This window comes from Heterodontus francisci, unplaced genomic scaffold (assembly GCF_036365525.1).
Source record: "Heterodontus francisci isolate sHetFra1 unplaced genomic scaffold, sHetFra1.hap1 HAP1_SCAFFOLD_938, whole genome shotgun sequence".
Classification (NCBI taxonomy): Eukaryota; Metazoa; Chordata; class Chondrichthyes; order Heterodontiformes; family Heterodontidae; genus Heterodontus; species Heterodontus francisci.
In genome coordinates this window covers 58,143-73,063 of record NW_027141911.1, presented here as the reverse complement: position 1 = coordinate 73,063, position 14,921 = coordinate 58,143, and the positions used below count along the sequence as shown (strand labels likewise).

At 51.4% G+C, this 14,921-nt stretch overlaps 1 protein-coding gene across 1 annotated transcript in view; it reads right to left on the bottom strand.

Moving 5' to 3' along the window:
- Positions 1 to 10,732, bottom strand: part of LOC137365642 (protein FAM227A-like) — a 130,026-nt gene extending 119,294 nt beyond the window's left edge. The window contains exons 1-3 of the mRNA XM_068028011.1: positions 10,552 to 10,732; positions 9,448 to 9,530; positions 9,231 to 9,285 (exon numbers count right to left, since the gene is read on the bottom strand). Of these exons, the coding sequence (XP_067884112.1) occupies positions 9,231 to 9,285; positions 9,448 to 9,530; positions 10,552 to 10,732 (319 nt within the window). The remainder of the gene's footprint in view (positions 1 to 9,230; positions 9,286 to 9,447; positions 9,531 to 10,551) is intronic.
- Between the last annotated feature and the right edge of the window lie 4,189 nt (positions 10,733 to 14,921).

Sequence of the window (14,921 nt, the reverse complement as noted above, 5' to 3'; positions counted from 1 at the left end):
CAGTACCGGTATTAGTGACACGGTGATGACAGTCAGTGCTGGTATTAATGACACGGTAATGACAGTCAGTACCAGTATTAATGACACGGTGATGACAGTCAGCACTGGTATAGTGACACGGTGATGACAGTCAGTACCGGTATTAATGAAACGGTGATGACAGTCAGCCCTGGTATTCGTGACACGGTGACGACAGTCAGCACTGGTATTAATGACACGGTGATGACAGTCAGCAATGGTATTAATGACACGGTGATGACAGTCAGTACTGGTATTAGTGACACAGTAATGACAGTCAGCACTGGTATTAATGACACAGTGATGACATCAGTATTGGTATTAGTGACACGGTGATGACAGTCAGTACTGGTATTAATGACACAGTAATGACAGTCAGTACTGGTATTAGTGACACGTTGATGACAGTCAGTACTGGTATTAGTGACACAGTGATGACAGTCAGTACTGGTATTAATGACACGTTGATGACAGTCAGTACTGGTATTAGTGACACAGTGATGACAGTCAGTACTGGTATTAGTGACACGTTGATGACAGTCAGTACTGGTATTAGTGACACAGTGATGACAGTCAGTACTGTTATTAGTGACACGTTGATGACAGTCAGTACTGGTATTAGTGACACCGTGATGACAGTCAGCACTGGTATTAATGACACGGTGATGACAATCAGTACTGGTATTAGTGACACAGTGATGACAGTCAGCACTGATATTAATGACACGGTGATGACAGTCAGTACTGGTATTAGTGACACAGTGATGACAGTCAGTACCGGTATTAATGACACGGTGATGACAATCAGTACTGGTATTAGTGACACAGTGATGACAGTCAGTACTGGTATTAGTGACACAGTGATGACAGTCAGCACTGGTATTAATGACACGGTAATGACAGTCAGCACTGGTATACTGACACGGTGATGACAGTCAGTACTGGTATTAATGACACGGTGATGACAGTCAGCCCTGGTATTCGTGACACGGTGACGACAGTCAGCACTGTTATTAGTGACACGGTGACGACAGTCAGCACTGGTATTAGTGACAGGGTGATGACAGTCAGTACCGGTATTAGTGACATGGTGATGACAGTCAATACTGGTATTAGTGACACAGTGACCACAGTCAGTACCGGTATGAGTGACATGGTGATGACAGTCAGTACCGGTATTAATAACACGGTGACGACAGTCAGTACTGGTATTAGTGACACGGTAATGACAGTCAGTACCAGTATTAATGACACGGTGATGAGTCAGTACTAATATTAGTGATAGGGTGACGACAATCTGCACTGGTATAGTGACACGTAGATGACAGTCGGTACCGGTATTAATGACATGCTGATGACAGTCAGTACTGGTATTAGTGACACAGTGATGACAGTCAGTACTGGTATTAGTGACACAGTAATGACAGTCAGCACTGGGATGAATGACACGGTGATGACAGTCAGCACTGGTATAGTGACACGTTGATGACAGTCGGTACTGGTATTAGTGACATGGTAATGACAGTCAGTACCAGTATTAATAACATGGTGACGACAGTCAGTACCAGTATTAGTGATACGGTGACGACAGTCAGCACTGGTATAGTGAAACGTTGATGACCGTCAGTACTGGTATTAGTGACACAGTGATGACAGTCAGTACTGGTATTAGTGACACAGTAATGACAGTCAGTACCAGTATTAATGACACGGTGATGACAGTCAGCACTGGTATAGTGACACGGTGATGACAGTCAGTACCGGTATTAATGAAACGGTGATGACAGTCAGCCCTGGTATTCGTGACACGGTGACGACAGTCAGCACTGGTATTAATGACACGGTGATGACAGTCAGCAATGGTATAGTGACACGTTGATGACAGTCGGTACTGGTATTAGTGACATGGTAATGACAGTCAGTACCAGTATTAATAACATGGTGACGACAGTCAGTACCAGTATTAGTGATACGGTGACGACAGTCAGCACTGGTATAGTGAAACGTAGATGACCGTCAGTACTGGTATTAGTGACACAGTGATGACAGTCAGTACTGGTATTAGTGACACAGTAATGACAGTCAGTACTGGTATTAGTGACACAGTGATGACAGTCAGTACTGGTATTAATGACACGGTAATGACAGTCAGTACCAGTATTAATGACACGGTGATGACAGTCAGTACCGCTATTAGTGATACGGTGACGACAGTCAGCACTGGTATAGTGAAACGTTGATGACCGTCAATACTGGTATTAGTGACACAGTAATGACAGTCAGTACTGGTATTAGTGACACGGTGATGACAGTCAGTGCTGGTATTAATGACACGGTAATGACAGTCAGTACCAGTATTAATGACACGGTGATGACAGTCAGCACTGGTATAGTGACACGGTGATGACAGTCAGTACCGGTATTAATGAAACGGTGATGACAGTTAGCCCTGGTATTCGTGACACGGTGACGACAGTCAGCACTGGTATTAATGACACGGTGATGACAGTCAGCACTGGTATTAATGACACGGTGATGACAGTCAGTACTGGTATTAGTGACACAGTAATGACAGTCAGCACTGGTATTAATGACACAGTGATGACATCAGTACTGGTATTAGTGACACGTGATGACAGTCAGTACTGGTATTAGTGACACAGTGATGACAGTCAGTACTGGTATTAGTGACACGTTGATGACAGTCAGTACTGGTATTAGTGACAATGTGATGACAGTCAGTACCGGTATTAATGACACGCTGACGACAGTCAGTACTGGTATTAGTGACACAGTGATGACAGTCAGCATTGGTATCGTGACACGTTGATGACAGTCAGTACTGGGATTAGTGACACAGTGATGACAGTCAGTACTGGTATTAGTGACACGTTGATGACAGTCAGTACTGGTATTAGTGACACAGTGATGACAGTCAGTACTGGTATTAGTGACACAGTAATGACAGTCAGCACTGGTAGTCATGACACAGTGATGACAGTCGGTACTGGTATTAGTGACATGGTAATGACAGTCAGTACCAGTATTAATAACACAGTGACGACAGTCAGTACCAGTATTAGTGATACGGTGACGACAGTCAGCACTGGTATAGTGAAACGTTGATGACCGTCAGTACTGGTATTAGTGACACAGTGATGACAGTCAGTACTGGTATTAGTGACACAGTGATGACAGTCAGTACTGGTATTCGTGACACGGTAATGACAGTCAGTACCAGTATTAATGACACGGTGATGACAGTCAGCACTGGTATAGTGACACGGTGATGACAGTCAGTACCGGTATTAGTGACACGGTAATGACAGTCAGTACCAGTATTAATGACACGGTGAAGACAGTCAGCACTGGTATAGTTAAACGGTGACGACAGTCAGCACTGGTATAGTGACACGGTGACGACAGTCAATACTGGTATTAGTGACACAGTGATGACAGTCAGTACTGGTATTAGTGACACAGTGATGACAGTCAGTACCGGTATTAATGACACGGTGATGACAGTCAGTACTGGTATTAGTGACACAGTGATGACAGTCAGTACCGGTATTAATGACACAGTGGTGACAGTCAGTACCGGTATTAATGACACGGTGATGACAGTCAGTACTGGTATTAGTGTCACAGTGATGACAGTCAGTACCGGTATTAATGACACGGTGATGACAGTCAGTACTTGTATTAGTGACACTGTGATGACAGTCAGCACTGGTATTAATGACACGGTAATGACAGTCAGTAGCAGTGTTAATGACACGTTGACGACAGTCAGCACTGGTATACTGACACGGTGATGACAGTCAGTACTGGTATTAATGACACGGTGATGACAGTCAGTACTGGTATTAGTGACACAGTGATGACAGTCAGTACCGGTATTAATGACACGGTGATGACAGTCAGTACTGGTATTAGTGACACAGTGATGACAGTCAGTACCGGTATTAATGACACGGTGATGACAGTCAGTACTGGTATTAGTGTCACAGTGATGACAGTCAGTACCGGTATTAATGACACGGTGATGACAGTCAGTACTTGTATTAGTGACACAGTGATGACAGTCAGCACTGGTATTAATGACACGGTGATGACAGTCAGTACTTGTATTAGTGATACGGTGACGACAGTCAGCACTGGTATAGTGAAACGTTGATGACCGTCAGTACTGGTATTAGTGACACAGTGAGGACAGTCAGTACTTGTATTAGTGACACAGTGATGACAGTCAGTACTGGTATTAGTGACACAGTAATGACAGTCAGTACCGGTATTAGTGACACAGTAATGACAGTCAGTACTTGTATTAGTGACACAGTGATGACAGTCAGTACTGGTATTAGTGACACAGTAATGACAGTCAGTACTGGTATTAATGACACGGTAATGACACTCAGTCGCACCCACACTTTTTGGGATTTTCTTCTCCCTGCTGCTTTCACATGCGTTCAAATCCTCTGAAGAAGGAATTTTCCTCCACACAAGATCAGGGGGCAGGTTGTTCAACCTTGCCCGTCTAAGAGCGAAGTCCAAAGTACGGAAAGTCCTCATCAGAGAACTCCTCTTTGCTGACGATGCTGCTTTAACATCTCACACTGAAGAATGCCTGCAGAGTCTCATCGACAGGTTTGCGTCTGCCTGCAATGAATTTGGCCTAACCATCAGCCTCAAGAAAACGAACATCATGGGGCAGGATGTCAGAAATGCTCCATCCATCAATATTGGCGACCACGCTCTGGAAGTGGTTGAAGAGTTCACCTACCTAGGCTCAACTATCACCAGTAACCTGTCTCTAGATGCAGAAATCAACAAGCGCATGGGTAAGGCTTCCACTGCTATGTTCAGACTGGCCAAGAGAGTGTGGGAAAATGGCGCACTGACACGGAACACAAAAGTCCGAGTGTATCAGGCCTGTGTCCTCAGTACCTTGCTCTACGGCAGCGAGGCCTGGACAACGTATGCCAGCCAAGAGCGACGTCTCAATTCATTCCATCTTCGCTGCCTTCGGAGAATACTTGGCATCAGGTGGCAGGACTATATCTCCAACACAGAAGTCCTTGAAGCGGCCAACATCCCCAGCTTATACACACTACTGAGTCAGCGGCGCTTGAGATGGCTTGGCCATGTGAGCCGCATGGAAGATGGCAGGATCCCCAAAGACACATTGTACAGCGAGCTCGCCACTGGTATCAGACCCACCGGCCGTCCATGTCTCCGTTATAAAGACGTCTGCAAACGCGACATGAAATCGTGTGACATTGATCACAAGTCGTGGGAGTCAGTTGCCAGCATTCGCCAGAGCTGGCGGGCAGCCATAAAGACAGGGCTAAATTGTGGCGAGTCGAAGAGACTTAGTAGTTGGCAGGAAAAAAGACAGAGGCGCAAGGGGAGAGCCAACTGTGCAACAGCCCCAACAAACAAATTTCTCTGCAGCACCTGTGGAAGAGCCTGTCACTCCAGAATTGGCCTTTATAGCCACTCCAGGCGCTGCTTCACAAACCACTGACCACCTCCAGGCGCGTATCCATTGTCTCTCGAGATAAGGAGGCCCAAAAGAGAAAGAATGACAGTCAGTACCAGTATTAATGACACGGTGATGACAGTCAGTACCGGTATTAGTGATACGGTGATGACAGTCAGTACTGGTATTAATGACACGGTAATGACAGTCAGTACCAGTATTAATGACACGGTGATGACAGTCAGCACTGGTATAGTGAAACGTTGATGACCGTCAGTACCGGTATTAGTGACACGGTGATGACAGTCAGTACTGGTATTAATGACACGGTGATGACAGTCAGCCCTGATATTCGTGACACGGTGACGACAGTCAGTACGGGTATTAGTGACACAGTAATGACAGTCAGCACTGATATTAATGACACAGTAATGACAGTCAGTACTGGTATTAGTGACACGGTGATGACAGTCAGTACCAGTATTAATGACACGGTGACGACAGTCAGCATTGGTATCGTGACACGTTGATGACAGTCAGTACTGGTATTAGTGACACGTTGATGACAGTCAGTATTGGTATTAGTGACAATGTGATGACAGTCAGTACCGGTATTAATGACACGGTGACGACAGTCAGCACCGGTATAGTGACACGTTGATGACAGTCAGTACTGGTATTAGTGACACAGTGATGACAGTCAGTACCGGTATTAATGACACGGTGATGACAGTCAGTACTGGTATTAGTGACACAGTGATGACAGTCAGTCCCGGTATTAATGACACGGTGATGACAGTCAGTACTGGTATTAGTGACACAGTGATGACAGTCAGTACTGGTATTAGTGACACAGTAATGACAGTCAGCACTGGTATTAATGACACGGTGATGACAGTCAGTACAGGTATTAATGACACGGTGATGATAGTCAGCCCTGGTATTCGTGACACGGTGACGACAGTCAGCACTGGTATTAATGACACGGTGACGAAAGTCAGTACTGGTATTAGTGACAGGGTGATGACAGTCAGTACTGGTATTAGTGACACAGTGATGACAGTCAGTCCCGGTATTAATGACACGGTGATGACAGTCAGTACTGGTATTAGTGACACAGTGATGACAGTCAGTACTGGTATTAGTGACACAGTAATGACAGTCAGCACTGGTATTAGTGACACAGTGATGACAGTCAGTACCGGTATTAATGACACGGTGATGACAGTCAGTACTGGTATTAGTGTCACAGTGATGACAGTCAGTACCGGTATTAATGACACGGTGATGACAGTCAGTACTTGTATTAGTGACACAGTGATGACAGTCAGCACTGGTATTAATGACACGGTAATGACAGTCAGTAGCAGTGTTAATGACACGGTGACGACAGTCAGCACTGGTATACTGACACGGTGATGACAGTCAGTACTGGTATTAGTGACACAGTAATGACAGTCAGTACCGGTATTAGTGACACGGTGATGACAGTCAGTACTGGTATTAATGACACGGTAATGACAGTCAGTACCAGTATTAATGACACGGTGATGACAGTCAGCACTGGTATAGTGACATGGTGATGACAGTCAGTACCGGTATTAGTGACACGGTAATGACAGTCAGTACCAGTATTAATGACACGGTGACGACAGTCAGCACTGGTATAGTGACACGTTGATGACAGTCAGTACTGGTATTAGTGACACAGTGATGACAGTCAGTACTGGTATTAGTGACAATGTGATGACAGTCAGTACCGGTATTAATGACACGGTGACGACAGTCAGCACTGGTATAGTGACACGTTGATGACAGTCAGTACTGGTATTAGTGACACGGTGACGACAGTCGGTACCGGTATTAATGACACGGTGACGACAGTCAGTACCGGTATTAGTGACATGGTAATGACAGTCAGTACCGGTATTAATAACACTGTGACGACAGTCAGTACTGGTATTAGTGACACGGTAATGACAGTCAGTACCAGTATTAATGACACGGTGATGAGTCAGTACTAATATTAGTGATAGGGTGACGACAATCTGCACTGGTATAGTGACACGTAGATGACAGTCGGTACCGAAATTAATGACATGCTGATGACGGTCAATACTGGTATTAATGGCACAGTGATGACAGTCAGTACTTGTATTAGTGCCACAGTGATGACAGTCAGTACTGGTATTAGTGACACAGTGATGCCAGTCAGCACTGGTAGTAATGACACAGTGATGACAGTCGGTACTGGTATTAGTGACATGGTAATGACAGTCAGTACCAGTATTAATAACACGGTGACGACAGTCAGTACCAGTATTAGTGATACGGTGACGACAGTCAGCACTGGTATAGTGAAACGTTGATGACCGTCAGTACTGGTATTAGTGACACAGTGATGACAGTCAGTACTGGTATTAGTGACACAGTAATGACAGTCAGTACCGGTATTAGTGACACGGTGATGACAGTCAGTACTGGTATTAATGACACGGTAATGACAGTCAGTACCAGTATTAATGACACGGTGATGACAGTCAGCACTGGTATAGTGACATGGTGATGACAGTCAGTACCGGTATTAGTGACACGGTAATGACAGTCAGTACCAGTATTAATGACACGGTGACGACAGTCAGCACTGGTATAGTGACACGTTGATGACAGTCAGTACTGGTATTAGTGACACAGTGATGACAGTCAGTACTGGTATTAGTGACAATGTGATGACAGTCAGTACCGGTATTAATGACACGGTGACGACAGTCAGCACTGGTATAGTGACACGTTGATGACAGTCAGTACTGGTATTCGTGACACGGTGACGACAGTCGGTACCGGTATTAATGACACGGTGACGACAGTCAGTACCGGTATTAGTGACATGGTAATGACATTCAGTACCAGTATTAATGACACGGTGATGACAGTCAGTACTAATATTAGTGATAGGTTGACGACAATCTGCACTGGTACAGTGTCACGTTGATGACAGTCGGTACCGGTATTAATGACACGGTGACAACAGTCAGTACTGGTATTTGTAACATGCTGATGACAGTCACTACTGGTATTAGTGACACAGTGATGACAGTCAGCACTGGTATTAATGACACGGTGATGACAGTCAGTACTGGTATTAGTGACACGGTAATGACAGTCAGTACTGGTATTAATAACACGGCGACGACAGTCAGTACCAGTATTAGTGATAAGGTGACGACAGTCAGCACTGGTATTAATGACACGGTGATGACAATCAGTACTGGTATTAGTGACACAGTAATGACAGTCAGTACCAGCATTAATAACACGGCGACGACAGTCAGTACCAGTATTAGTGATAAGGTGATGACAGTCAGTACTGGTATTAGTGCTACAGTGATGACAGTCAGCACTGGTATTAGTGACACAGTGATGACAGTCAGTACTGGTATTAGTGCTGCAGTGATGACAGTCAGCACTGGTATTAATGACACAGTGATGACAGTCAGTACCGGTATTAGTGACACAGTGATGACAGTCAGTCCCGGTATTGGTGACAAGGCGACGACAGTCAGTCCTGGTATTAGTGACACAGTAATGATAGTCAGTAGCAGTATTATTGACATGGTAAAGGATGACAGTAACAGCTGTTATTGCTGATATCAATGGACAGGAATGGTTCAAGACTCCCTCTTTTTAACTTAGCTCAGAGATTACTTTACCGTTTCCTGTATCTACTTACTCTCTGGCTGAATGCTGGCTGGCTGCGCACTGTATCTGGCTCGTGTCTCAACCAGCTGTAGAGAATCAAAGGAGATACAACCGTCAATAGTGCTCGCAGAGAAACATAACCAGAGCGCTTGCTTTTGGCCACTGTAGTTTCCGACTGGGGCGTGCGCTCGGCCTCTCCAGTTTCCGACTGAAAGTTGTGGCTTTTAGTGTGTGGCAATTTGACTCACCAAAGCATCAGGATGTGCCTGCAGCGTCCCACTCAAGTGCTGAATCTTCTCGTTCACCAGGTTAATTGAGCCAATCATAAACGCTGAACATAATTAGTTAAGTCAAAAAAAAATTGGCAAGACTTTCCCCTACTTGTACCAGCGTCCGGTTAAATCTCTCTGTCAGTCTGCTCAATCCTCCACCTCATCTCACTCACCCTCCACTGCACCATCCTCAGCTTCCAATCCTGTCTCCATCAGTGATTATGCTCCATTTTAGACCTGATGCAAACACATCCCCTGCAAACATCACCTGGGCTCTGCCTGCATCACTGGCTGCAGGTATCACCCATCCCCTGGACACGCCCTCCCACATTCAAGTCCCACTCCAGAAACTGGTGTACATAAGCTAAGCTGACACTCACTGAAGTACTGATGGAGTGCTGCATTGTCAGAGGTGTCGTCTGTTGGATGGGTTATTGAATTGAGGCCCCGTTTGCCCTCTCAAGTACACATAAAAGATCCCATGGAATATTTAGCTCTCAGGCAACACCAAATAAACTGAGACTGACTGGTTGTACATCTCCTTGCTGCTTCTTACATTACAGTGACTACGTTTCAAACGAATTTAATTGGATGTAAAGCATTTTGGGTAGCCCGGAGGACATGAATAGCACTGGTTATACATATCAACTTGCTCTAAATTGGCCCAAACATGCCAAAGACAGGTACAGCGCAGGTTAGGTACAGAGCAAAACTGTGTCTACACTGTCCCAAACACACCTAGGACAGGTACAGCATAAGCAGTTAAGAATCTGGGAAAAAATTCTTCTGAAACAGGAACAAAAACATTTCAGGTTTGTCACAGGAACCTCCGAAAATAATGGGAGGCCTTGAAGAGATGTGCCAGCACTCTCCTGACTGAACAGCCATTTCTTGCCAGCTTGAATGAGGAAACCATCAAACACCAACCATGCTAAAGCCTGTCATTGAGAGGCATTCACCTTCAGCCCTCACTGAAAGGGATTTCTCAAACACAAATCCCGACAGTGTCCCAACAGTCTGTGGCAAATTACTTTCTCACACTGAGAAAGCAGTGAACAACCTGCTTCCTGTCCGTCTCACAGCTCCATATTGCACCAAGAAACCTCACAGCTCTTGAATTTGGCAAGAGAAGGATGCGTGCGAGTGACTCCTGCAGATGCTGCTGCACCATCTGCCTCTGCCTGGCTGCCAGCTCGACTGGCAGATCCATATCTTCTTCATAGAGTTCCAGTGGAGTCAGGACAGCATTAATCTCAACCATCTTCACTCTGCTCACTCACAGTGAGGGGGGAATACAGAAGAATTCAGACTCGACATGACCTCCTGTACCTGTAAACAGCGGAGCAGGGCAGGGGCGTGTCCACTGCCTCTCCCTCCTCCCCCCTCCCCCTGTTCCCCTCCGGCTACTCCCCTCCTCTCGCTCACCCCCGCCCCTCCTTTCCTTCACCCTTTGCCTCCCCCCTTCCCCTCCCGCCCCAATTCCTCCCCGCCCTCCGTCCTTCCTCCCCATCCCTCATCCCCTCCCCCTCATCCTCATCCCCCTCGCCCTCAACATTCCCCTCCCCCTTCCCCCTCATCCTCCCTCCCCCTTCCCCCTCATCCTCCCTCCCCCCTCATCCCACCCTCCCTTTCCCCCTCATCCCACCCTCCCCTTCACCCTCATCCCACCCTCTCCTTCCCCCTCATCCACCCTCCCCTCATACCTCCCTCCCCTTCCCCCTCATCCCTCCCTCCCCTTCCCCCTCAACCCCCCTCCCATTCCCCGTCAACCCCCCTCCCCTTCCTCCTCATCCCCCCTCCCCTTCCCCCTCATCCCTCCCTCCCCTTCCCTCCCTCCCCTTCCCCCTCATCCCTCCCTCCCCTTCCCCCTCAACCCCTCTCCCATTCCCTGTCAACCCCCCTCCCCTTCCCCCTCAACCCCCTCCCCTTCCCTTCCCCCTCTCCCTCATCCCACCCTCCCCTTCCCCCACATTCCCCCTCCCCTTCCCCCACATTCCCCCTCCCCTTCCCCTTCCCCCTCAGCCCCCCTCCCCTTCCTCCTCATCCCCCCTCCCCTTCCCCCTCAACCCCCTCCCCTTCCCCCTCAACCCCCTCCCCTTCCCCCTCTCCCTCATCCCACCCTCCCCTTCCCCCTCAACCCCCTCCCCTTCCCCCTCTCCCTCATCCCACCCTCCCCTTCCCCCACATTCCCCCTCCCCTTCCCCCTCAGCCCCCCTTCCCTTCCCCCTCTCCCTCATCCCCCCTCCCCTTCCCCCTCATCCCCCCTCACCCTCATCCCCCCTCCCCTTCCCACTCATCCCACCCTCCCCTTCCCCCTCATCCCCCCCTCCCCTTCCCCTCTCCCCCCTCCCCCTTCCCCTCTCCCCCCTCCCTTTCTTCCTCATTCCCCCTCCCCTTCTCCCTCATCCCCCTCCCCTTCTGCATCCCCCTCCCCCCTCATCCACATTCCCCTCCCCCCTCATCCCCCTCCCCTCATCCCTCTTCCCCCTTCCCCCTCATCCCCTTCCCCCTCCCCTTCATCCACCTTCCGCCTCATCCACCTCCCCTTCCCCCTCATCCCACGTCCCCTTCCCCCTCATCCCACGTCCCCTTCCCCCTCATCCCCCTCCCCCTTCCCCCTCATCCCACCCTCCCATTCCCCCTCATGCCCCCTCCCCTTCCCCCTCATCCCACCTCCCCTGCCTCCTCATTCCCCACCCCACCTCCCCTGCCCCCTCATCCCCCACCCTCCCTCCCCTTCCTCCTCATTCCCCACCCTCCCTCCCCTTCCTCCTCATTCCCCACTCCACCTCCCCTGCCCCCTCATCCCCCCTCCCCTGCCCCCTCATCCCCCCTCATCCCCTTCTCCCCTTCCCTTCCCCATCCCCCTCTCCCCTTCCCTTCTCTCCCTCCCATCCACCTCTCCCCTTCCCTTCCCCCCCTCCCATCCACCTCTCCCCTTCCCTTCCCCCCCTCCCATCCACCTGTCCCCTTCCCTTCCCCCTCCCTCTCTTTCCCCGCCCCCTTCTTTCCCCCCCCCCGCCACCTCTTACCCTCTCCCTTCCCCCTCTTTCCCACTCCGCTTTCCACCTTCTTTCCCCCCCCTCTTTCCCCCTTCCCCATCTTTCTCCCTTCCTCACTTCCCCTCCCCCTCTTTCCCCCTTCCTATCTTCCCCTCCCCTTCCTCTTTCCCCTTCACCTCCCTCTTTCCCCTCCCCCTCACTCTCTTTCCCCCTTCCCCCTCCTCCCCCCTCTTTTCCCCCACCACCTCCTCCCCCCTCTTTTCCCCCACGACCTCTCTTCCCCCTCCCCCTCCCACACCCCCCTCTTTCCCCCACGACCTCCTCCCCCCTCTTTTCCCCACCACCTCTCTTCCCCCCCTCCCCCTCCCACACCCCCCTCTTTCCCCTCCCCTCCCCTCCCACATCCCCCTCTTTCCCCCTCCACCCCCACATCCCCCTCCCCCTACCACAACCCCCACTTTCCCCCACCCTCTCTTCCCTGCTTTCCTCCCACCCCCACTTTTCCCCCTCCCCAACCCCTTTTTCCCCTTCCCCTCCCCCCTCTTTGCCTCCTCTCCTTCCCCTCTTTTCCCCCTCTCCTTCCCCTCTTTTCCCCCTCCCCCTCTTTCCCCCTCTTTTCCCCCTCCCCTTCACCCTCTTTCCCCCACTTTTCCCCCTCCCCCTCTTTTCCCCTCCCCCTCTTTTCCCCATGTCCCCCCTCTTTTCCCCTCCCCTTTTTCCCCTTCCCCCTTTATCCCCGCTCCACCTGCCCCTTCCCCCTCTCCCTTTTCCCCCTCTTTCCCCCTGCTCCTTCCCGCCTCCCCCTTCCCGCCTCCCCCTTCCCCCTCTTTCCCGCCTCCCTTTCCCCCTCTATCCCCTTCCCCGTCTTTCCCCCTCCCTCTTCCCACTCTTTCAACCCTCCCCCTCCCCCCTCTTTCCCCCTCTCACCTCCCCCGTCCCCCCTCTTTCCCCCTCCCACTCTTTCCCCCCTCCCCTTCCCCCTCATCCCCCCTCTCCCTCATCCCCCTCCCCATCCCCCTCATCCCTCCTCCCCTTCCCCCTCATCCCCCCTCTCCCCCATCCCCCCTCCCTTCCCCCTCATCCCACCTCTCCATCATCCCCCCTCCCCTTCCCCCTCATCCCACCCTCCCCTTCCCCCTCAACCCCCCTCCCCTTCCCCTCATCCCTCCTCCCCTTCCCCCTCATCCCCCCTCCCCTTCCCCCCTCCCCTTCCCCCTCATCCCCCCTCCCCTTCCCCCTCATCCCCCCTCCCCACTCATCCCCCCTCCCCTTCCCACTCCCTTTCTACCTCATTCCCCTCCCTTCTCCCTCATCCCCCTCCCTTTCTCCCTCATCCCCCTCCCCCCTCATCCACATTCCCCCGCATCCCCCTCCCCTCATCCCTTCCCCCTCATCCCCTTCCCCTCATTCCCTATCCACCTTCCGCCTCATCCACCTCCCCCTCCCCCTCATCCCCCCTCCCCTTCCCCCTCATCCCCCCTCCCCCCTCATCCCACCTCCCCTGCCCCCTCATTCCCCACCCCATCTCCCCTGCCCCCTCATCCCCCACCCTCCCTCCCCTGCCCCCTCATTCCCCACCCCACCTCCCCTGCCCCCTCATCCCCCACCCTCCCTCCCCTTCCCCCTCATTCCCCACCCCACCTCCCCTGCCCCCTCATCCCCCCTCCCCATCCCCCCTCATCCCCTTCTCCCCTTCCCTTCCCCATCCCCCTCTCCCCTTCCCTTCTCTCCCTCCCATCCACCTCTCCCCTTCCCTTCCCCCCCTCCCTTCCACCTGTCCCCTTCCCTTCCCCCTCCCTCTCTTTCCCCGCCCCCTTCTTTCCCGCCCCCCCCGCCACCTCTTACCCTCTCCCTTCCCCCTCCCCCTCTTACCCTCTCCCTTCCCCCTCCCCCTCTTACCCTCTCCCTTCCCCCTCCCCCTCTTTCCCACTCCGCTTTCCACCTTCTTTCCCCCCCCCTTTCCCCCTTCCCCATCTTTCTCCCTTTCTCACTTCCCCTCCCCCTCTTTCCCCCTTCCTATCTTCCCCTCCCCTTCCTCTTTCCCCTTCACCTCCCTCTTTCCCCTCCCCCTCACTCTCTTTCCCCCTTCGCCCTCCTCCCCCCTCTTTTCCCCCACCACCTCCTCCCCCCTCTTTTCCCCCACGACCTCTCTTCCCCCTCCCCCTCCCACACCCCCCTCTTTCCCCCACGACCTCCTCCCCCCTCTTTTCCCCCACCACCTCTCTTCCCCCCCTCCCCCTCCCACGCCCCCCTCTTTCCCCTCCCCTCCCCTCCCACACCCCCCTCTTTCCCCTCCCCTCCCCTCCCACACCCCCCTCTTTCCCCTCCCCTCCCCTCCCACATCCCCCTCTTTCCCCCTCCACCCCCAAATCCCCCTCCCCCTACCACAACCCCCACTTTCCCCCACCCTCTCTTCCCTGCTTTCCTCCCACCCCCACTTTTCCCCCT